The following is a 26,142-nucleotide window of genomic DNA, read 5'->3' on the forward strand; positions in this document are numbered from 1 at the left end:
AACCGAAAACACATAAAGTGCCATAACTAAGCCATAAATAAAATTTGGTATGAATGATCGCACTATGAAGGGGCATATTTGGATGTAATTTTTTTGGGGAAGTGGGCGTGGCCTCGCCCTCTACTAAGTTTTTTGTACATATCTCGCAAACCAATAGAGCCATATAAACCAAACTTTCTACAGCCGGTTCTCTTACACTCTTACATACCCCACCACACACCATGAAAATAGTTGAAATCGGATAATAACCACGCCCACCTCCCATACAAAAGTTAGGTTGAAAATTACTAAAAGTGGGTTAACTCACTAACGAAAAACGTCAGAAACACTAAATTTCACATAAGAAATGGCAGATGAAAGCTGCACTCAGATTTTTTAACAAAATGGAAAATGGGTGTGGCCCATTTTCGCCCAATTATGGGTTAAACACCAAGAACTACTCGACCGATTTCAATGAAACTTGGTTGTAATAGTTTCCTTACATCCCAATGATATGTTGCTTCACAACCACGCCTACTTACTATGTACCAGAACTTTGAAGACGATCTGAATCGTTTCCTTTACAATATATAAAGTAAGTACTAGTGAAGATATCGGTGAAGAACTTTGTACAAATACTATGTTAATAGTGTGGCAGCCCCATTCTAAAAATCCCCGAAATCGGACCATAGGTTTTTAAGGCCCCATATATCGAACACGAGGACCTCGGTGCTTCTAACCTAATATTATGGTTCCCAACTTTCAATGGACTTTATACAATATATATGACGAATATGTGGGTCAAATTGTGTATTATATTATATTAATAAAGTTAAATAAATAAATTGCGAGAGTATAAAATGTTCGGTTACACCCGAACTTAGCCCTTCCTTACTTGTTTTTTTTTTTAAATTTTAGTATTTGAATAACAGAAACACAGTTTTTATAACTTTCTCCCTTTAATAAGCATTTGAAGTGAAATTCTCTAGTTACATATTAATAAAATCGTGTGAGAAAATGTTATCTAAATGAAAATAAAATTAAAAGAAAATAATAATTTTCACGGTTATTTAAGTAATGTGAAATTTTATTCACACACTATTTGTTAATTTGGCGAAAACATTTACTTAACAATTAGGCGCATGCAAGTCTACAAGAATACATACATATGTAATATACATGCTCTCATAAGAAATACACCCGACGACCATAGCACTCTAATTTAGGTATTCGTGTGCACAAATAGTTTCACGCTATTTCCGCAACCGAAAAAAAGCTACAGAGGTATTACAAAAAAAGAGAGAAATTCACTTAAAAACATTAGCGGAGCTAGAGATCAGCAACATCAACTTCATTGCAATAAATACTTGACATTTTTTAAGCGTGATTTGTGCACATTTTTTGGTGATTTCATGGTTGAGGTTGTCAGCTTTTCATTGTATTTATATGTAAATATATATGCATAGGCATAGATGAACATGTTAAACGATTGTGTTTGCTTTTAATTGTAAAACGTGATAATGTTATGTAAAATGTCAGCACATTACAGATGAATATAATTAACAATGAATTTTTTTTTTTACATGTACACACATACTAATATAGACATATAATAGCGAATTAATAGCGAATAACAACAAATGCAATACATTTGTATAAAAAAAGGCTCGCATTAATAGTGAAGTTTAAAGCAGGCAGTGTGAATGAGAGAGTTAAAGGGGTGAATGCAACATTTCAAACATGTATACTAATTTGTGAACTTGTGGAACACCTGTTGAGAAATTAGTTCACAGGATTTTTTTTATTTTAATTTTAGAACTCTCCAGAACAGCTGTCTAGACTGCAGTCGACCAATCTAAGCTAATTTATTTATTTATTTAATTAATAATTAATTTATTTAATTATTCACGGTCTACAAATGTCTAGCGAAACAGTTTCAATTTCTTCCTCGTACCATCATAAATGTATAAATTTGCACATACATTTTGCTTAAGATTTTTGGAAAAATTCCATCGAAATTTGCTTAAAACTGTATCTCTGTTTATATGAATAATAAATGAGGTGCTTAAGCATAGATTTAAGCGCCGCTCTAGAGAAAATATAAAAAAAATTAAAAAAAAAAACAATTTGCAGCTGTTCGTTGACTTTCACAATTCACTTTGTCAACAAATGTTTATTTTAAGCATTTTGCATAAGCTTAATGACTACAGAAGACACGCCCTCTAGTGGACTTTAAACTTGAGATGAATATTTTTAACAAATAAAAAAAATTAATGCAAAAATATATTTCATTATTTGCATAATAAAATATATATTTTTCAAATATAACAAAAATAATGCCAATTTAACGTGAATATGGAATTTGTTAGACAATATTTACATAATTAGTTTCTTGATATAGAAATTTTATTTTTTTTTTTGCTTTCAAGACTATAATTACATTCTGATTACTTGATTTTTTATAATTTTAATTCAGAATAATTGGTTTGATACTTTATTGTAAGTAAAAAAGTTTACGATTATCACTTCTCTGATGTTAATCATAATCCATTGTTAGAGTAATTTTTTAAGAATAAAGTAATCATTACAAAAAAGTAATGATTACAATTTTAGTAATTGCACTTATAAATTAATGATTCAGACACCACTAATAGTAATTAAAAATTACAAAAAAATAAAGATTAGAATTCAAGTAATTGTAATTAAAAAGTAATGATTAAACAACCACTAATTGTAATTAAAAATTACCAAAGATTAAAGATTACAACTACAATAATTGCAAAAAAATGCAATTACGTTGCAAACAATTTTTGGGATTACCAGTAACGTAATCGTGATTAGCATCATAGTAATTGTAATTACGTAATTTAACCCACACATTTTAGTATGCACTCATACATGATTATATACAAATAAGCTTAATTTCATGTACTCACACCGCTGCTTTGCAATTTCCGCAAATGCATAACTGAATTATCAAATTACCGCTATGTATTTATTAATGCAATTAATTGAGTTAATATCAACGTGTTGTAGTAAATCCCCTCGGACTAGTATATATTTATATATACCAATAGGAATTTCTACATGTGCGAAAATCAATACCCAATAATAATCGCAAAATTATATATGATTACTATTAAAATACACTTCTGGCAATTAAAAGGTGTTACTTATCTACACTTAAGTGTATAATTACATAAATTTATTCATTATATAAGCTTTGCAATTATTAAGTGTTGTGTAATAGAATCTCACGCTGTGATTATTGAGACTTTTCAAAAGCACATAAATCGTAAATTGAAACAAATGACAACTTTTATTGGAATAATATCAGGTTAAAGGGTGTAAAATCAATAACCTTTCATTACCTCTCACATTACATTGAACTTAAATCAGTCACAACACGTCTAACTTTGATTTAAAGTTCAAATAAATTTCAAACTCAATTATAAATGCCTTAAATTGTAAGGAAAAAATGTAACTATTTATAATTCCCGCTGTTATTTATATACAGATAAGCACCGCTAATTATAAATTAATTAATTTTTACATTTCTAACTCAGCAGCTTCTAATTTAATATACAAAGAAGTATTACAAATTGCTATTTTGCATCATATTAATTGCCAAGGCATAATGCATATGTTGAAAGGGTCTGCCGAGGGGTAATAATATTAGTATTTTTACATATTAAGTGTATAGCTGTAAAATGCATTGAACGCTAATAAGTTAAAACCAAATTGCTTTGAATAATTCATAGAGTGCAAAAGCGCAATTTTACGATTTTGCATTAAAAAAACAGTAAATTACTGATATGTAATCTGAAGTAATGAGAAAGCTTGCATTTCATATGCAGTATTAAAATTTTTCAAAAATTAGGAATGAATTTTAAAATATTGAAAAAGTAGTTTTCACAATAATAAAAAATACAGAATTTATTTTAATATCAAAATTATATTTTAATATTTGTAAAAACATTAAAATTTACCTGATTTAAATTTTTTTTCAATTTCAATTTTCAAGCACACAATTTATGTTTATGTTCTTCGCTCACGCTTACTTTGCCAACAACACAGGGTCACACGAATTATCTGATATTATCTTGCTAGTGTTTTTAATTGTCTTTGGCACACTTTTCGAATTTACAACAATATTAACAAATTAATTTGCAATTATGACTTTATTATGCAATAAATTAGCATGCATTAACGCTAGTTTTCCGCTTGAAATAACAACTAATTCATTTATTTTACAATACATTTATAAAATTAAATAAAAAAAATTAAATTAAATTAAATTAAAATAAAATTAAAATTAAAATTAAAATTAAAATTAAAATTAAAATTAAAATTAAAATTAAAATTAAAATTAAAATTAAAATTAAAATTAAAATTAAAATTAAAATTAAAATTGAAATTAAAATTAAAATAAATAAGAGTAAACTAAATTTAAATTTAATAAAAAATAAATATATTTTTTTTTAATTTTTTAATAGAAAGAAAAATTAAAAAGTAAATTTGTGTCTTTCAAAAAATATTAAATACTAAAATATTTAAAGTTCTTAATTCAGCTCCCAGCTACTATATACAGCTGCAAAAGCACCAAAACACCACAATTCCAATTAATATGTCCACAAGTTGCGCACAAATCATTAAACGCGTCAATGAAACGAAACCAAAGCAATACTTATCCGCACACTTCTTTATATCACACAGCTAGTATGGTACGAATAAACAATATGCAATCGATTGAGCATAATAGAATGCACGTTGCATGCAACAAATGTGCGCTTTTAAACACATTACATGCAACGCAATCGATTGGAAGTCAATGCAAGGCGGCAGAGAGGCAACGGAAAATTGCAAGTGGCATAAAAGCGAAAATAAATAACATAAAAGTTTAAATTAAAGCAACATGCGCATGCTTGCTACAATATTCCTGACAGTGGAAGTGGCATGCATGCAATCTATGCACATTAATGTTGTCCGTAGCTTCAACACCAACCTGATCAAGTTGCTTTTGCATTGTAATTGACTTGCTGTTTCGGCTGGCCACTTCTGGCAGTAGTTAGTATATATGTATGTAACTGTATCTACTGCATATGAATATGTGAGCTGTGGCACTTGTAATGTGGCATGCGTCTGTAACCGGTATGTGGCTTAAGAACCGCCCAATAACAGCCAACAGCGCTGCATTTATAAATAAAACGTTTGACTATGCAATATTTTCGATTTAATAATGGTTGCTTAATTTCAAATTTCAAGTGTGTTGTTGTTGTTTTTTTTTTCATTTTTTTTAATATTTTTTTTCGTATTTTTTTAATTTATTTTTCTTTATTTATTCGGGTTATTTGTTTTGCTAGTAATTTTCCTCTGCTTTTTGTATGTTGTTTTTGTGCTTGCTGAACTTATATGGCTCGCGACGCCGGCGCAGCTTAATTATGGCTTTATTATTAATATTTACTTTTATTATTGATATTGTTATAAGCATTTAAAACTCATTTTCATATTTTGTTTTGCTCACAAAATTTTCCTTTCCACTGTCTGTTTACGGTTTTTTCCATTTGCCGTTGTTTTTTTTTTTTTTTTTTGCAAACACATTTGTGTGCAATCACGTTTTCTGCCTTTTAATTCGGACTTAATTCATTTGAACGCGTGTCGAAAAGAACAACAACAAAATACCCACAAACCAAATTGTTAGCATAAACCAGCCTTAAACGTGGAACTACTCTCCTCTCCAACAGTTGTATGCTCGCTAATGAAATATTGGAAATTTTCCGCGCAGCGAACCGGCCACAGCCGGTCTGTGCTTAGTAGTGACGCCACAAAATACTAATATGTATGTGTGTGACTAACACATTGAACTTGTTGCTTGTGGCTTTGCAGTTAGTTACTAACTACTAGAACCTGCTGCCGTCTTGTGTTTTTTCTGCTTCATTTTTTTAATATTCTAGAAGCCACTGTATGCGTGACGCAATCAATTAAAACAAAAGAATACTAAGGAAAAAGCCGGTAGCGTGCAAAATAACTAAGTTACAATTTAAACAACAACTATACGCCCCATTCGCAGCGGCATTTAAACGCCTTTGTGCTTGTTCGTTTATGCGCAGGCGCAAATTGTGAGCTTTAGTTCAGTTTATGCTAGTGTTTACTTACATATATATATATGTACAAATGTGCATGCAATCATATGCTAGCACTGAAGTAAAGCGAAGCATGCAAGGAATGCTGTTTGATTACAACAATAAATGCTCAATGAAATCATGTCGGCTTGTAACGAGACTATAGTTTATATGCCATTTGTTTACTTTGTCGCCGCTTGCAAAGTTATCAATTAAACAATTCGTAATTTGCATAAATAATTTTGCAACAATTTAGCACTTTGTAATGCTTTACAGCTTGTCAAGAGTACATTTTAAGCGGAAGCTGAAAATAAAAAAAAAAATGTTGCCTACATTTCGGCGCCAAAGGAATAAAAATTAAAATAGATCGGATTCTACGGAAGAAGATCACAAAATAAATCTCTCATTTAGAAAACTTATATATGACAAGCTTTGAGAGCAATTCTCAAATAAATTATTGGAATTTCCAGATTTTTTAGTATTCGAGCCAATTAATATCATAAAAACCACTACAGTTGTATTGAAACTGATTACCAACACTTCGGAAGCAAGTAAAGCAAGCAAGATTTTTAAATAGTTCAACTAAGGAAGTACTAAATTCGGGTGTAACCGAACATTATACTTTATCGAAATTTTTCATTTAATTTTTTTGGACAATTTTTAGTCATTTTCGCCAACAAGCTACATCATATTCACTTAACTTTGCTAATATATTTCACATACTAACCGATATATACGATATAAAGTTCACCGGAAGTTTGATAGTCTGTGTATCACTTGTATGAGGGTTAGAAAAAGTGTTGATCTGATTTTGACAATTTTTGACACAGACATTATTAGAAGAGAAAGATTCCCGCCGAATTTCTTTAAAATATCTGAGAGATTTACGAATATTTTCGGTAAAAAATTATACATTAGCACTGAGGTCTTAATGTTCGATATCTGGCCCCTTGTAAAGTTATAGTTCGATTTCGCCCATCTGCAGCAGTCTATGCAACATGTTGCAAGAGTAAAGAAATTAACCTGAAATATATTAAATTATAACCTTTACACAGGGGTTAAACTAGTCCAAAAAAGTCCAGAAAATTCCAAACTTTTCAAAATTTTTCAGTGAGTAAGAAAAATGGAAACCATGTTCTCTCTCAGAAGACTTCAAAGGTCTTCTAATATATAAATAATACGTCATCAAAGCTTAAAGTCATTACTAGTAGGAAATTTTCACATTCAACTATCCGTTAACCCCGACATGGAAATAACATAAATTATATAAAATAAAGTGATTTTCATAGAATCCAAACGCATATTAATCATTTTAGTATTTTCCAGAATACAAACGGCATTTTTTACACGCTAAGCGCTGCGCTTAATAAAAACCCAATTAAAAAGGTGTTCCCTCACATATACATACATACAAACTAAATAGATGCAAGTAGTAAATAAACACTTGCGCACTTATCTAGAGACACTTAAACATGTTAATTATTGCATGCTCTTATTGTTTATACGTAGTATATACTTTTCAATATATAGCAACAAGCGATTATCTAATAAATATATATGTAAAAATTATTATTTTTATTTTTGTTTTCACATTTTCTTCGCATCATTCAAGTGCAAATATTTTCATAGAAATTGCTAGGAAATGTTTATATATGCAGCAGCACTTAAGTGCTTAAGCTAGAATTTATTGACTTACGTTTATGTATGTATGTATGTGCATTAGTGGTGTACCGTTATAAATGTTAAAAAACTTTAATTTAATTAATGATAATAAATTTAAACAAACAGACAGCTTTATAGACGCAGAGAAACATTTCAAGAGATTACAGTAAGTGATACTGCCAGTGTTATCTTTACATAACTGTTAACAGTAACATATTCTGTTAAATAAACAGAAGTAAAAAATGCTGTAGAAATATGTTTGATTGTATCTGGGTGATTTACAGTTTTTTTTAGACTTATTTAACATAAATGTTATTAACAGTGGTCAAGTTAACATAAGCTGTTATAATAACATATAATGTTAATAAGAAATTAAAATAAAATTACCGTTAATATTATTTCAATATCCAACGTTCCCCACTAATTCAAACAGTTATATGAGTGTGTAATATAGACATCAGTATGCTTTTACCAGTTGACTGTTAAACAATTGTACTTAATATAATCAACATTTGCTGACAGTAAACTGTCATGTTAAGATTGTTTTTGTTTTTGTATCTTTCATAAAGCTAGCATTTGCTTACTGCTTGTTTAGTAAGTAAATTTGTTCCTTGTCAGAGTTCGAAGTCATAGTCTCTCTTTAACAAACAGGTAAAAGTGCTAAAACCGCCTGCGCAAATGTGTGTGCAATAACAAAATAGCAATTAAATAGAAAAATAAAAACATAATAATACTATAGAACGACTGCTGTCTACTTACAGGTATGACGCAAATTATGAAGAATGCTTGTAAAAGTGAAATTAATCACTTGAGCATTTATAAATACGCATTTGTATGTAAATTATTTCCATCTAAAGGCCGAAGTTGACTGACTTTGGAGAAATTTCGAAAGTGAAGATTTTGGGATTACGGGATTGAGAAATTTCATTTTCGGGACCCCGAAATTTGTTTATTTACAGAAATTTCGATAGTGAACATTTCAAGATTACAGGATTGTAAAACAACGTTTTTGGGAATCCGAAATATTCGAATAAGTTTCGATTGTGAAGATTTCGGGATTTTGGATTTTGAAACTATATTTTCGTAAAAAAAAATCAAAAAAATTAGCATTGCTGAAAAATTTTACAAAAAAAATAAGAAAAAAAAATTGAAATCTCGTAAGCCCGAATATGGTTCTTCGGGATATCGATTTTTTAATTGATTTAAATAATCATGCAAAATTAAACAATATACATTGTTGACAAATTTACTAAAAAATTAAAAAAATAATTTCAAATCCCGAAACACCGAATTTTGTAATTCGGGATCCCGAAAATATTTCTAGGTTCAAAAAGCTTTTAATTAAGTTTTCATTATTATTTTAGTTCATACAAATAAAAAAATTGCTAATACTTTTATGATCGTTAGTGGGGATAATTGAAAAAATTTTTTTCAAAAATGGTTTATTAAATCTTTTGATTAATTGAACAAACGTATCAAAATTTTAAATATCATAATTATTGTATTTAGGAAAATTAATGGAAGCTGGGCGCCTCCTTCTCTAATATATCATGCGATTACTTCATTAATATGCACTGCATTAAAACCATTTTCCAGCCAATAAATCAATTATTTTTGAAATAAATTAATAAAAATATCCGCATATGCACAAATACAAAATTATGAATTATAAATTTTGGCACGTGCTTGCCAATTGAGGTCATAATGCACCAGCAGCAGCCCACCCTGCAGCTGGAGCCGTAGAACGCCACTTTTGCTACAAAATATTTACTGAATTTCATGCACAGCTTCGATTTGCCGCATATCGAGTTTAGCTGATCTTAATTGGTCATTTTGTATCAATATGTATACAACATAATCCCAAAATAGCACACCTACATACAAACCAAATGTCCGTCCATTCGTCAAGAAAGCAACTGCAAGCACTAAATGACTGTCTACTTTGCCACGTTAAATGTTCGGGCTCTGACAGGCAGCGCGCGCACACAATCTTGTGTAATTCTTTTATCCGCTCTGTTTTCGTACAAGATTACAAAGAAGGTGAACATGGCGTTAGACAAGCAAAGAGAATGAAAACTGAAAGCGTAATTGCTTTGTGGCGTGCATGTTGTGATTATAGGTGAAGGAGTGGAATGGTAGGAAGGGGTACATGAACATATACGACATGGAGGGAAATTATGCTGGATGCAAGCGCATGTATTTTTATAGATTTTCTCTAATTTATATAATTATATTTATATAATTTCATACTGCGTCATTTATATATTTTAATACAATTTATTAACATTATTCAATTTATTTTGTTTATTTTTTACTGACTTAACTTCAAAATTTGAAAGTGGCCGTTACAAAAAGCCTTTAAATCGCTTACCAAAGATCAAGTACTCACTTACAGTCAAGCCTTGCCCACTGCTCATATGTAAATTGTTAAGTGCTTAAGCTTAATTGGTGTTGAAGTGATTAACTGTTAACTTATATGTATGTATAAATGTACTTTGACTTAAATGCAAAATTTTTGTCAACAAAACTACCTAATACTGGCAATTTCTATATTAAGTCTGTTTACCAATAATTGAAGATGTCATTTCCGAATGAATACAGCGTGGGAGCTTGGTGTCTTAGCCCTCACATGGATATGACCATTTATGTAGTGGAACAATATTTTTTGAAAATAATGCGTTTTAAATTTCTAATAACTCCAACAAATAATTTATTAAAAAATAAATAAAAATAAAAATAAATAAAAAATAATAAAAATTTTAATAAAAAAAAATTTTAATAAAAAAAAAAATATTTTAAATAAAAAATTATATATTTTTTTCGCCCATTTGATCAATGTTAAATAATCATAAAATTAAATAAGGATATGATTCCAAAATGAAAATCCCGAAAGTTGTCGGGATCCCGATTTTTTTACCAAATGCTCAAAATTTTCTAAATCATCATACTAATACTTTTTTTTAATAAAATTATTCAAAAATTACAGATTTTCAGAGATTTTCTAATGAATTTGCATAATAAAAAGATTCAGAGTTGCTTGGGAAATATTTATAATTATTTTTTATACTAATACTAAATGATTAAAGTCTTCTTGATCATTAATATTAAAAAAAATTAACATCATAATGAATAAAATTCTTCTAATCCTGAAATGCAAATCCCGAAAATAAATATTGAATTTCTGGATCCCGAATTTCGTTTAAAACGCGTTAAACTTTCTGAATCAAGTATTATATATTTTTAATAAAATATAATTAATTCAATATTCATAGACACCATTATACCTAAGAATCTTACATCAGCTAGAATATTCTCGTAAAATTTTATTATCTTCCACATTTTTAACATTTCTCTCTTTCGTCATCTTTTCCACTTCCAGGACTACTACATCAACACAATTTACGCTGGCTGGCGTGATCTTATGGACAACAAATCCGATCCGCGCACACGAGACTGGCCACTGATGAGTTCACCCTTCCCCACCATAGCGATCAGTTTGTCCTACGCATATTTTGTGAAGGTGAGTACACACGCACCGAAGGGACAGAATGTGCGAATCAAAGAAACATGAAACTATTAATAAAACTAGTTGTAAGCTAGGAAGCACTCACTGACTGGCCTGACTTGCTCCATCAACAAGTCGACAAGTGAAGAACGCCACATGTGTGGCTGGCTGGCATTGAAATGAAATGAAAAGCATAAAATTGTCTTAGCATGCAGGGGAGTTCACGTTACATAGCAAGGCAGTGAAAGAGAGTGAAATAAAAAATAATAGATGCTGAAAGTCATATATAAGTCATAAATAAGGCAACATTATTATGTGCAGTTGAAACCAGTCTTCTCTGCAGAGTGATAACGATTTTAGAGATTCATGCTGGGCCAAGTCACAGCATCCTGCTGCTGTTGGTGCTGAGAAAAGGTTTTCGTTTAGAAATATGTGTTTGCTTAAGTGAGGTGATTCCTAGAAATTATTTTCGTTTGACTACATTCCTTCAATAAAATCTTCTATAATTCAATATTATTATATTTTTCAGTGAATTGAATCACATATTTATTTTTACATTAAGTGAAAAAAAATTTAAATTTCCAAAAATTTAATTTTGAAATAATTTGTTTGCAAATATTATTTTAGTACAATAATAGTTTTTTTTTTCCAAATATTATTTTACCACACTATATAATAAAACAAAAATATTTTTAAAAATTTTGAAAAAATATTATTTTTGAAATTCAAGTTATTTTTAAATAAAAAAAATATTTTCAAAAATTAGTTTTTTAAATTCAAATAATTTTTAAATATTTTTAGAATTTTTTTTTTAATTTTCAAAAATATATTTTGAAATAGTTTTTTTTTCCAAATATTACTTTAGCACACTATATAATAAAACAAAAATATTTTTAAAAATTTTGAAAAAATATTATTTTTGAAATTCAAGTTATTTTTAAATAAAAAAAAAATATTTTCAAAAATTAGTTTTTTAAATTCAAATAATTTTTAAATATTTTTGAATTTTTTTTTTATTTAAAAAAATATAATTTTTGAAATATTTTTTTTTTTTGCCAAAAACTACTTTAGTATACTCAAGTCGACAAGTGAAGAACGCCACATGTGTGGCTGGCTGGCATTGAAATGAAATGAAAAGCATAAAATTGTCTTAGCTTGCAGGGGAGTTCATGTTACATAGCAAGGCAGTGAAAGAGAGTGAAGATAGAAATAATAGACGCTGAAAGCCTACAGCTCATATATTAGTCATAAATAAGGCAACATTATTATGGCCAGTTGAAACCAGTCTTCTCTGCAGAGTGATAATGATTTTAGAAATTCATGCTAGGCCAAGTCACAGCATCCTGCTGCCGTTGGTGCTGAGAAAAAGTTTTCGTATAGAAATATGTGTGTGGTTAAGTGAGGTGATTCCTAGAAATTATTTTCGTTTGACTACATTCCTTCAATAAAATCTTCTCTATGTCAATATTATGATATTTTTCAGTGAATTGACTCAAATATTTATTTTTACATTAAGTAAAAAAAAAAATATTTAAATTTCCAAAAATTTAATTTTGAAATAGTTTGTTTGCAAATATTATTTTAGTACACTCATATAGTAAATAAAAACAATTTTGTTTAAAAAATTTGAAAAAAAAATATTATTTTGAAATTCAAGTTACTTTTAATAAAAAAAAATATTTTCAAAAATTAGTTTTTTAAATTCAAATAATTTTTAGAATTTCTTTTTTAATTTTCAAAAATATATTTTGAAATAGTTTTATTCCAAATATTATTTTAGCACCTATATAATAAAACAAAAATATTTTTAAAAATTTTGAAAATATATTATTTTGAAATTCAAGTTACTTTTAATAATAAAAAAAAAAATTTCAAAAATTAATTTTTTAAATTCAAATAATTTTTAAATATTTTTAGAATTTTTTTTTTTTAATTTTCAAAAATATAATTTTTAAATAATTTGTTTGCCAAATATTATTTTGGCACACTATATAATAAAACAAAAATATTTTTAAAAATTTTGAAAAAATATTATTTTTGAAATTCAAATAATTTTTAAATAATTTTAGAATTTTTTTTTTATTTTCAAAAATATAATTTTTGAACTTTTTTTGCCAAAAACTACTTTAGTATACTCATATAATATTACAATATCACACGATAAATCATAAAAATAGCGCTCAACCTTCCCACTTACATACAAACATACACGCCAATCCACATACAAGCTCCAAAATACCTGTAAGCCATAAAAATAGCTGATAAAAGCATCGAACTATCAAAGTGACCGCAACGAACTGGTCCAACAACGTTTTTCCCCCCACTTGCTCTATATGCTGGTTTATTATCGAAAAATAATCAACTGTGCTAATTGTCCCTTCACCCTCGAAGCGTTGGTATTTCAGCCGAAAAAAGCATATGCATTGTTGTTATTATTTTTATTATCACATTTTTATTTTTTGGTTTTTGGCTGCAAGTTTTTTCATTTTAATAGCTACAAAAGAGTTCAGGGTCATTGAATGCACTCACTAAGCTAACTTACTATAGCGCTGCTTTAATTAAGTCACACACACACACACAAATATGATGTTTGTTGTTGCTGTGTGTTATTAAAATAGTCAATTCCTGCATGAAAATCTCGTTTATTGATAGTTTCGTTTATAAAGAATTTTAATTTTTTTATTCTTAAATGGCATGCTGCGCTTTCGCATACTTCCTGCTTGCTGCGGTCAATACAAAAGACTTCAGCGACGAACTCGTTGAGGAAGTGATTAAAAACAATCGATTTGCTTGATAATAATGCAATTGTAGCGCGCTCACGACATAATTTAAGCATAAGAGTGCGAAGAATATTATGCAGAAGAAGCACACATGCGAGATATTTCATTTTCATATTTAAAATTGAATAAAGAAGGAGCTGCAGTGGAACAAAAGACTTAAGAAACAAACTCGAAATCTGAATTTTATTCCGAGAAGCTTTGTGTGCAGTTTAAAAGTTAAAATTATTTAAATTGGTTAGAGGTAAATCGATATTCATGCGACTTATGAACCGTCTTTTTAGAAAAAAATATTTAAACGAATTTTAAATATTATTTGAAGCCTTACTGGCTATTTCAAGCTATTTCCTAAAATTCAATTTTCTAAAAAAAGAAAATTTCATAATCACTTTTTTATATATTTTTCTTAATTTTTACACTATCTTTATTCGCATTTTACTCGTAATATATAAGAAGGCGCACAGCTCTCATTGAAGTTAAAAAAAATGAACTAACAAATGTCAATCAAACACGCGATGCTATCAAATTAAGCAAATTTGTTTAATTTAATTAATCAACACTTATTTCAACAGTTGCACTCCCATTGACTTTGATAGAGAAATGCGCATGCAACTAATTTATTGACCAAACAACACACACCCTATTGCTTGTCAGCTGTCAACAGCTGAGTTGTGTGAGTCCACTGTGTTAGGTGTCTGTATAATTCGCAATAAAATTATTTGCACGGTGTGTAAATATCAAGAAAATTTTGTTAAAAGAAAAATATTTTGACTTAATTTTAAATAAAAAAAAAAAAATCAAAAATTAAAAAAAAAACAAATTCAATTCAAAATTTCTCTCAGATCTCATAGAAATTACAAATATTTTTTTATTAATATTTTCACAATTTTTATTATTTTTTTAATTTTTTTTATACAGAAAAATATTTCATTTGTTCATTTATGAGTCAAATAGGTCGTGAAAATGAAGAAAATGCAGATTGCAGATTTAATATAATAATTATAAAAAAATATATAAATGCTGCTTATGTCAATTTTTGTTAATTTAAGCACTTTTAATTAGAAAATAAAGACAATTAAAATTATATAAAAAATTGTTGAAGAGAAATCATAAATACATACATTTTCAGAGTTATTTTCATTATTTCTACTGAAAATAGTTGCTTTTATGTTATTATTTTTTAAGATTTTTTGAAAATCGGAATTTTAAAAGCAGTTGCTTTCATGTTAAATTTTTTTTCGAAAATCGAAATTTTTTTCGAAACTCAATATTTTTTATAAATTTTATTTTTTTTTTGAAGATTTGAAAATTGTTACTTTTGTGTCAAACTTTTTTTTTTAAATTTTGTGAAATTCGAATTTTTTTCGAAATTTGATTTTTTTAAACTCCAATTTTTTTAGAATTTTTTTTTCAAAATTCGAAAAAAGTATTAAACTTTTTAAAAATATTTCTCGAAATTCGATTTTTTTTTTCGAAATTCAATTTTTTTTTCGAAATTGCTGCGCAACTTAATATTTTATTTGAAAAAAAATATAAAAAAAAAATAAACACATTTTCCACCACCACAACCCCACTGTGGGTCACATTGTCCGGCGATGCGTCAAAAGCGAATTCACACCCCATGTAAATTGGCAAAGTTGATTTTGTTAATTGCTTGGTGTGCAAATTATATATTACGTTTATTTACACATGCATTTTTTAGCTTTATATTTTGTAATTTGCCCATTTTCTGGGCTTCGCACCATTGCTTTTGGACTCTAATTTGATTTGGCATTACAAAAAAAAAGCCGAAATGTTTGTTCACATGACTGCCACCGCTGTTGACTGACATTAATGTTAACTTCATTATAACAGTCATTGTGGTGTTGTTGCTGCAAATGGTTTTTGCATATTTCTTTTGTGATGCTGCGCACTATATCTGTATGTGTATGGGTGTTTTTGTGAGCAATCACGAATTCATAGGTGGGCAATGATTGCTGTCATCTACTTTATCATTTACATATATGCATTTACATGGTACATATATACATAAATGCATATTCACTTGTATTTCTATATAATGTTGTGATTGTCCAAATTTTAACGTTTTCACGCGCTGCTACAACTATTGTTGTTTCTTGCATATGTTTATTGTTGTTGTTGTTTATTTTTTGATTTTTGTTTTTGTAAACTTTAATTTTAATGCTTTGGCACATTTAACGACAGCCTCTGTGCTCAATTTGTGCAGAAAGGAATGACTGAAGCTTGAAATTTATGCAGGCCACCATACACAAGCACCCAATACACCTATACATACACACATACAAACACATATTAATATTCATTTTGCAAGCGCTTTTTTGTATGCTCATATTCATTTGTGTTTTTTATTTGTTGTTGTATTTCAGCTGAGTTTGATTTTAACATTTATTTTATCTTTATTTTTGACATATTTGTCAAATCATTTAATGCTTTTTTTCTGTTTTTTCTTTGCATTTTTTTTTATCGCTCACCAGGTATTGGGTCCCAAATTGATGGAAAACAGAAAACCTTTTGAATTGCGCAAAGTCTTAATCGTCTATAATTTTGCGCAAGTGCTATTCAGCGCTTGGCTATTCTACGAGGTAAGCACACAAACACACAAACACTCATAATATTGACGCCAATGTGCATAAAGCGCTTTTCATTTTATTTAATAATTTTCATTTTCGTATTTTTATTTTGACAGTCCTGCATTGGCGGCTGGCTAAATGGCTATAATATCAGATGTGAGCCTGTGGACTATTCGGATTCGCCGCGCGCGTTAAGGGTATGTCGCAAATGCAAAATAATAATTAAATTTTTTAGTGGATTCGGATAAGCGGGAAAATAAATAGGCTTTTATGTTTTGTAATTTGTTTAATATTTTTGATAATTTTAATTTTGCGATTGCTTAAAATTTAGTTGAGCACTTTACTTGAACAATGGTGGTAAATTGCTGAAGGAGTGGCACTTGAATGATTTCTTTTATTAATAATTGTAAAAATCATCAAAAATTTATTTTTCAATATGTGAAGAAAATTTCGAAATATTTTTGTTGTTATTGTTGTTTTTGTTTTAGAGAAGTACAGGGTTTATGGCAAAATGATTACAAATAATTGCATAAATATTAAACTTAAAAAAAATTTCGAAATTCGAAGTTCGAATTTTTTTTCGAAATTCATTTTTTTTCGAAATTTGAAATTTTGTCATTACTCGCAATTCTCTATTTTATTTAAAAGAATATTTATTAAAAAAATATTTGCTACATTTTCCACTGGGATAAAATGACTTTCCTCACAAACTTAAACTGAATTTGTTGCATAATATTACCATGATGCCCTCTTTTTGAGCAATTCTATATATTAAATTTTGGAAATTGGCAATTCCACACCTATTGAGATATCGAACTCAAATAGAGTCCATAAAATATCTACTGTCTTTCAGATGAAATCTTTATAAGTATGCCCTTATCTCCATAATATCATTTAAAATTCCACTTGATAGCAATATGCTGCTGATCTCAATAAAATTTAAAAATAAAATCCCTTACATAGAATACACAGATCGGTTATGATGAATGAATTGTCAATCAATCAATTTTTATGTAAAAAATTCGAAATATTTACCACCCTTTAGGAGTACCACTATCCTCTTGTAATGTACTACTGTATGGATAGGCCTCAGCTGAAGTGTCCAAAAGTAGAACGCAAGAGCTCTAGGGTACTCTGCGCCCTCTGTAAAGTCAATATTTCCTATAATTAGAGGACCCCAGGCCATTGTCCCATAGAGATGCAACTAAACATTTTACCGGACGATAGCTGCACAGGCTTGGAGGAGGAAAAGGTGAAAAATTCCCAAATTTCCTTTTGGAATTTCAAAGGAAAGCGCCGACTTTGCGAGATCTATACAAACATTTTTCGGTTCTCACTATTTTGTACAACCTTGCGAATTAGCGGATATAAAAATACAAAACCTCTTTGTAGTAGATTCTAGGCGCTCATAAAACCAGATTTGTGGTAAATTCTAGGCGCTAGGAGTAAAGGTTTTGGCATCACAAACGACTATTCTTTATAGACTAAATGTGTTTCCTCTGGTGGGGAGCAGGCATAGACCTAACCTAACCAAACATAACTACGCCTCACAGCTGTACTCAATGTTCAACGTTGGGTTCCAAACTGAAAACAAGTTGGATAATATTGAAGAAAAAAGAAAAAAAGAAACATTTTGTAGAGAAAACAATTTATGTTTAACCAAAATTAATTATTTAGGCTAATAGCGAAACAAAGTGAAAAATGAGAAGCTTCTTCTCATTTCTTTATATTTATATTTTATTCCTCGCTTTGAGGCTGCCCTTCTCATAACCTCAGTTTGTGCCTAGTATAATAGTCCTATTTCCAATTAAGGAATTTCTAACCTCAAAATTTGTACACGAAATAAGGTAATGTCGAGTTATGTAAAATGCCATGAAATGTAAGAAATAATTTTGACTTCTTGAAAAATAAATCACTGGTTTGGATTTCAAAAATTTATGAATATGGACTTAAAAAAAATTAATTTTTTATAAAATTCAATGAAATTTAATAAACTTTCTTCTAAAACAATACAACAATATTAATTTATTTTTAAATTTTATAACCTCAAATATATTTATAATGAAAATCATAGTGAAATAATATGAGATTATTGAAAACTCATCAGCATAACCAAACTAATTAATAATTTATGCCACAGAAGCAGCTAAATGCTAGCAAGAAGCAGCTAAAAAAACTAAAATTTTCGGCCAGCAACCAAAAACTTGCTTTTGCCAACACATTGCCATTAAGACAATTCTTACGAACTTTCTCAAATGCTTTCAGTAAAACCAAAGCCTGATGTCAGCGCGCCAGCGACAAGCTGTCTGTAACGGCGATTTGTAAAAGCAAATATTATAGATAAACAAAACGACAAGTGGACTTAGTTCAATAGTGCAGAGTAATATTTGAAAATATGTGCAGAATTATGAGGCGTGTCAGGCTTTGAATTACAAAGTTGACCAAGAAAGAATAATGGCTCTGATAGATAGCTTGCGTGTCACAAAAAGTTAAAAAAAAAAAATTAAAAAAAAAAAGATTGCGAAAGTTTTCAAAGCAGCCACTTGAGTTTAATCAATGCGCATAAATTAATTTTCAAACCGACAGTCGTATGATGCTTGCAAACATTGTAATTAATGTTAGGTAAATAGAAAGAAAAGAATTCATTATCATAAAGTATGCTGAAATTTAAGTTGGTTAGACTGAGATGAGGTTTAGTCGAATGTAATATGATCAAATGGTCAAACACATGACTTTTTAAGCAAAATTTTTTAAATGACGAGAGTTTTGTTGACTCTTCAGCCAAAGTTTGAGAGTTTTATGGGTGACAGGTGCAAATTAAACATTATTGGTAGTACAATAAAAAATAATATTTTTTTTCACTCACCGAAGTCTAAAATTATATCCACAAATCACTTACCTAAAAATTAAAATTTTATTTTAGTAAAAAAAATAAAAATAAATTTAATCAAATTTACCTTTTTATCCAACACAGGTGGCACGAGGCTGTTGGTGGTACTACATCTCGAAATTCACCGAATTCTTCGACACGCTGTTCTTTGTGATGCGCAAGCGCTATGATCAAGTGTCAACGCTGCATGTCATCCATCACGGCATTATGCCTTGCTCGGTTTGGTGGGGCGTGAAATTCACACCCGGCGGTCACTCGTCATTCTTCGGTTTTCTCAACACCTTCGTGCACATTATCATGTACACCTACTACATGTTGGCGGCGATGGGACCCAAAGTACAAAAGTATTTGTGGTGGAAGAAATATTTGACTGTCTTGCAGATGATACAATTCGTTTTGGTTATGGTGCACTCATTCCAATTGTTCTTCCGCAACGATTGCAATTACCCCATTGGTTTTGCCTACTTTATTGGCGCACATGCGGCTATGTTCTACTTCCTGTTCTCGGACTTTTACAAACAGGCATATCTTAAGCGCGAGCAGAAGGTGGGTGGACGCTGGAAAAATAAAAAAAAAATAATTATTTTAATATTAAAATTTTATTTTTTGTTTTGCAGAAGGAAAGAATTGCCGCCAATGGCAAGCTGAGCAATGGCTATGCAAATGGCGCTGTAAAGTCAAATGGTGAGCTGCCCAAGGAGATCAATGGCAATCTTAAGGTGGAGGATAATAACAAATTTGACGGTTACTATAAGTCCACGTTGGCGTCGCAATTGCCTAGTGACACAACAACAACAACGAGACAGCGGGTCTTCGCCACGGCGAATTGAGTTAATTTATAATAAATCTAACTAATAATTTAAAAGAAATCAAAACCATTTTAATGCAAACCTAAAAGTAATAGAAATGTAATTTTAAGTTATACGCGCTTAAGGCTTTTGTAGTTATTTGTATGAATGTATTTTAATAAAAAACAATATTATTAAAAAACGATAACAAAGACATGTGAAAGAAAAAGTATAAAGAAAATACTGTAAAAAACTTTCAAAATTGTGTACACACATACAAACATATAGTTACAATAGAAGTGTAGAAAACAATTATAAATTTAAGCTGTACTTGCAACAACTGCATTCAAGTATTTTAAAATTGAAGTTATTTAGATTTTAAAAAAAGTTTAAAAATATAAAAATACACATTTATGTATGTATGTAACTAGCTATAAAATGATTGTCATTGTTTATGTATTTAAGTAATTAAATACGCATTTATGCTATTTTTCAAGCCTATCTAGCTCTCCGCACTCCAATTTACTACGAAATTAGTGTTTTTATTTATTTTCGAAATTTAAAAAAAAAAAATATTTTCAAAAATTGTCGAATTATAAATTTGAATTTTGATTTCAACACACTTGAATTGTTACAAAAATATAGAATTCGAAATAATTATTTGAACACTATAATATTTTTAAACACTTTATAACTTTAAACACTCTCCTTTCTTATTATTTTCATTCCAATTTAACACAATACCTTTATTGTGTTTCTTTTGTACTTAAAGCCAAACTTTATTTTTCTTTTATTATAAGCGCACACAACTAGTTGCATTGTACTCTACTGTGATTTGTTGTTGTGTTTTTGTAAAGCTTTGCCGGTGTTTTCTATGTTGGTGTACTTGTATTTTATGCGGTTCATTGATTTAGGTTTTTGTTTTAGCGTACTTTATAATAGAATAGCTTTCAAGTTATTAGTTTCGTATAAATGTAGTTGCATAGACAAACAATATGACAAAATGCAATTAAAAGAATTGTCAACTAACATAAGCAGTTATGTAATATTGTAAAATATATGTGTGTATGTATACAAAAATTTACAAGTGAATAAAACGTATTTTATATTTTTTATGATGAGAAGAATATGTATGTGCCAAGGCATGCGTTTTATTTAATTGAAAGGGATTTCTTTGGAGTAAGTAATAATTTGCACAGTTTATTGAATTTTCATAAATATAGTGTGTGTTCAAAAAATAACGGGAATTTTAAAATTTCCAATTGTCAAAAAGAATATTATTGTAAACGAATGAATAAATGTTTTTTTAAACTTAAATTCCCGTGATTTTTTTCAACACATCTCGTACAATTTAGATTATAACACGGTGTGACCACTTTAGAGTAAATTTGGATTTTTTTTAGAACTCAATACCTGTACCAATACATATACCCATAATTTGTCAATAATCAGCACTATTGCCAATAATATAATATGAGCTAACTCTTATAGTTCGCCACCATATTAGATTTATATCAATTATTGATATTTGTTCGGCTATTCGTGATTATAACACTAATAAGATACCCATCAAAACATGATATATGAAATGCCATCGATTCGGTAGTGAAGGATCTCATGTGCTATACACTTGTCTCATTTAAGGGGTTAGTGCAAGTCAGAACATTCAAAAAATTAAAATTTCTTCTGCATTTTCACACTTAATAATATCTTAAAAATATTCTCTGAAAATTTTAAGTTCATCCGTTAATTACTTTTCCGAGTTATTCGACAAATAACAAAGAGTGCTCGGGCATTCCAAAACGCTAGTGTGAAACTTTAAATGCGTTTATCTCAAAACTATGTTTTTTGAAACCACGCAGTAGATTTTAATGAAATGTATACAGCTTTTAGAATGCATAATAATCCAGGTTTTGATCAAAGTTGTTTTGTTTTTCAGAAATTTCGATTTATAAGACCAATTAACTGTTGTTTTTTTTTCGAAATTATTGAAAATTTTAATTTTTTCGTGTCTCTGTCTACCCCTAACCCCTTAAGGATAGCTTAATAATGATGTTATGATCTTGCTTTCACTTACAAACTTAATCAACTTGATGAATAAATCGTTTAAAGGGTTAGGCGGGTTTCAAAATTTGAAAATTGGAAAAAAATATTATCTTATTAAATAGTGAAATATGTTAAAAATAATGTAAAACTTTAAACGCATTTATCTTAAAACTCAATTTTTCAAGTTGGTAAGTTAGTCAAAAAGTTATAAAGCCATTTTGTTCAACTTTGCACTTATCTTTAGAATAACATTATCTAGTTAATGAATTTTTTTATATAGTTATTATAACTATTTTTTCGACCTTATATATGCCGAAAATTTTACCAAAAAAGTTAGTTTCTTGACTTAAATTATGTCAAAAATTCAAAATCCAATATTTTTTTTCCTTCCTTCATTAACTACATTTATCCATATACTATACTATTATCCATATACTATCGAGATGTGCCAACGGCTGAGTTTTTGGATTATTAAAAAAAAAAATCACAGTATACTCTTTAAACATGCATCTTTGAAACGCTGAAGCGCGCTTTCAATTCAGTCATACTTGTGAATCTATTCAATTTTATCAATTTTGAGAGCCATTGTATTTATAAAATATTTGTTATTTTGAGTTTTGACACATTTAAATTTGAAAAAGTTGAAAAAGGCTTCAATAAATTGAGCCCACAATTGAGCTAAAGCCCACATTATGGACAAATATAATACATTTCAAATAAAAAGAACTGCTTTCCTCAAGAGAGAACTCCAATGCACAACATAGGCTCCCAAACTGTTGCGGTAGTGCATATTTGACGGATGTGCACAATCACCAGAAAATCTGTAGCAAATATTTGTAAGCAATAATATGTGTATTGCATTCTCAAAACGAAAGTGGCTGAAAAATCAAGCTATTTGCTGTAACAACAAAAACAGATAGCTAGCAATGCTGTCAACTTAAGCTCTTACATTGCGCTTATACATATATACATTTACTACTTTACATCAAACATACTTTCACGATTTACCTTGTCTATGTTACACGGAAGCACTGTGCCGAAAGCGACACTAACACTAATATCCGAATTACAGTAACACTCATTTGTATAAACTCAATTGCGAATACGCACATTCACTTATGCACCTATACATATATGTACATATATGTAACTATATGCGAATTTTTCATTGGAGCCCCGGGGCTCACATTCATTACATATGATATTTTTCCGTTTAAAACACTGAACGGGCGCTTATATAACTAATTTTCAACTAAAGGCACTCCGTACTATACGATTTCACATAAAACACGTTTATTTTCTCGATTTATAATGAATTATTAACATTTTTCACTATTTTCGCACAGACTAATCGGAAATTGGTACGCGACGCTTGAAATGGCGGCGGAAACTGAGCAGTGCCGCTAGGAAGCATGGAGTTGCCAGTGCGTAACAAATTATTTTATAAGTGACATCCACTATTTATTAATATTAAAAGTTTTTTTTATATTGAGTTAATTTTCGGGTATGCAGTTTTGTTGTTGTGGTATATTTATATTTTATAGAACAATTAAGGTTCTATTTTCATTTATATTTTCCAAAAATACAACTTTACTTCTCCTGCTTCATTAGCTTCACAACAAATAAATAATAACATTTTGAAGCTCATGGATTAATCATTTCAATGTGTTTATCTGTAAATATATTTATTCAGTTAATTTATTATTTAAATAAAAAATATGTCTTAAATTCTGTATGAACATTCTTCAATCATGCACTTTTATAATTCTTTGCATTAAAAAATTGTTAAATCGAGATGAACGGCATAACACATAAGAAAATCGGTACAGTACGAACGCAAATTAAATAATACGCCGAATAGTAATTCATACTATGTATTTATTTATCCAAGACACAATCCGTATCTTGATGCAAGCATACAGAGTTGCATTCACTTTTAAATTTAAAAGGAGAAATAATTGGATATATGCAGAGAACGTTAAATATAGAGAAGGTCCAATTGCGGACCAGCGTGTGAATTGTCAAAATCTAACAAAACACGATGAGCGTGTTTCACCTCAGCCAGCTCGGAAGGAGAAATTTTAACAGCGTCACGTTAACATTGCTGAGCATTAAATGAAAAATATGCTCAGAGATTTACATTTCTATTATATCGGAATGTTAGCCCGTTTGCTAATATATTGATACATTTATATGCAATCATATGTGCTAATATGATATTTATTTATGACTGCATGCAAAATTTATTCAATTCAAATAAATTATGCGATTTCAGAGGCATATTTGTCATCAAAATGGTTTAATGTAATGGTTAAATATGTAATGTTTTAAAATAATATACCTACTTTCATAAAAAATGTTTTTATTTTTATATTAAATGTATTTCTTACAATACTAAAATTAACTACATATTTCATTATGTGAGTCTTGTATATATCTACATGTAAACAAAAGCGCTTACGTACATATGTAGATGCATATGTATAGACATCTTCCAAAATTCGAATTGTCTCGTTATCACTTATCAGTGAAGGACATATGCACGTATTGCTACAAATGCATATACATAAATATGTTTGTATGTCATCGACGAAGAAGTAATGCATACACAAACTTACATTCGCATATGCGTACGCGTAAGTTTGTCACCATCACAAAAAAACAAAAGCATTTTCTACAAAAACAACAAGCGCCTCAAACGCATAAGCAGCATCACAAGTCAATATGGCAGCCAATCAACGAAGCCAAATTTTGTAGTACATACAACAAAACCATTTTCATTCATGAACGCAAGCGCACATTCACTTGGCAAAGTTGCTTCATTCATAAAAGTAACGCCATACACACCTCCCTGCGCATGCCATGTCTACAAACGACTTTTCGCGACGATGACAAAAATCATAAATTGAAGATTTTTCTAATGTTCCCTCCAGAAGGAAAATTTACAACATCGCAAAAACCTAGGTACAAAAAGGGCAACATAGCCTTTTAAAATATTTTTCAGCAAAAATTCTGATTTGAGGCTCGCAAAAATTTATGTCGATATGTTTGCATGCTCATACATATTCATACATATTTACGACAAGCCGATTTTCTACCAACAACGCAAAGTTGCGTCGTTTTGACGTCGCGCAGGCGGCCATCAAACCTTCGACACATCGAGCTTTACAGAGGCGTTTCAAGTGATCCCTCCCTAATTATAAATGCGCTAATTATGTATTGTATAGTATTGACCTACAATTAGCAAATACAAGTAATTAAATGTATTTAAATATTCTACCAATGTATTATGCCATATTTCAATGTACTACGACTGATTTCTGTAAGAATCAAGACATAAAAATTCAAACGATAACATGAGTTGGGGACCTGGACCTCTTCCCTTCGAACGTGCGACACTGCTTTGACTTGAGAACAAAAAATCACAATTTGCGGCCATTCGTTGTCTGTGGCAACGAAGATTTTACAACGAACCATGAGGCTCATATTTACGCACATATGCATGTAAACAAATTTACAAACATTATGCGTATGGTTCTTTCGATTTTGTTTACATGCACACATAATTACAAATTATGCGCCAACTTTTATTCTTTTGGTATATTATCGAAACTTTTAATAACCAAAGAAAATAAATATTCATATGTATGCAGTATATAATTATATTATATTTTAACATATGTATATAAAATAATTATTTCATTATATACTTCAAAGCATTTTCTGGAATAAATCATAAAGTTTTGCATATATACGTATGTATTTTGATATTAAATGTAAAT

At 29.3% G+C, this 26,142-nt stretch overlaps 1 protein-coding gene across 2 annotated transcripts in view; it reads left to right on the forward strand.

Annotated features, from left to right (window-relative positions):
- Positions 1 to 20,503, forward strand: part of LOC105209166 (elongation of very long chain fatty acids protein 7) — a 51,189-nt gene extending 30,686 nt beyond the window's left edge. For both annotated transcript variants that reach the window (XM_011179429.3, XM_011179428.3), the window contains exons 2-6: positions 11,143 to 11,283; positions 16,541 to 16,648; positions 16,753 to 16,833; positions 19,611 to 20,072; positions 20,144 to 20,503. In XM_011179429.3, the coding sequence (XP_011177731.1) occupies positions 11,143 to 11,283; positions 16,541 to 16,648; positions 16,753 to 16,833; positions 19,611 to 20,072; positions 20,144 to 20,356 (1,005 nt within the window). In that variant the 3' untranslated portion in view covers positions 20,357 to 20,503. The remainder of the gene's footprint in view (positions 1 to 11,142; positions 11,284 to 16,540; positions 16,649 to 16,752; positions 16,834 to 19,610; positions 20,073 to 20,143) is intronic.
- The last annotated feature ends 5,639 nt before the right edge of the window (positions 20,504 to 26,142 follow it).

Source organism: Zeugodacus cucurbitae, chromosome 2 (genome assembly GCF_028554725.1).
Source record: "Zeugodacus cucurbitae isolate PBARC_wt_2022May chromosome 2, idZeuCucr1.2, whole genome shotgun sequence".
Lineage (NCBI taxonomy): Eukaryota > Metazoa > Arthropoda > Insecta > Diptera > Tephritidae > Zeugodacus > Zeugodacus cucurbitae.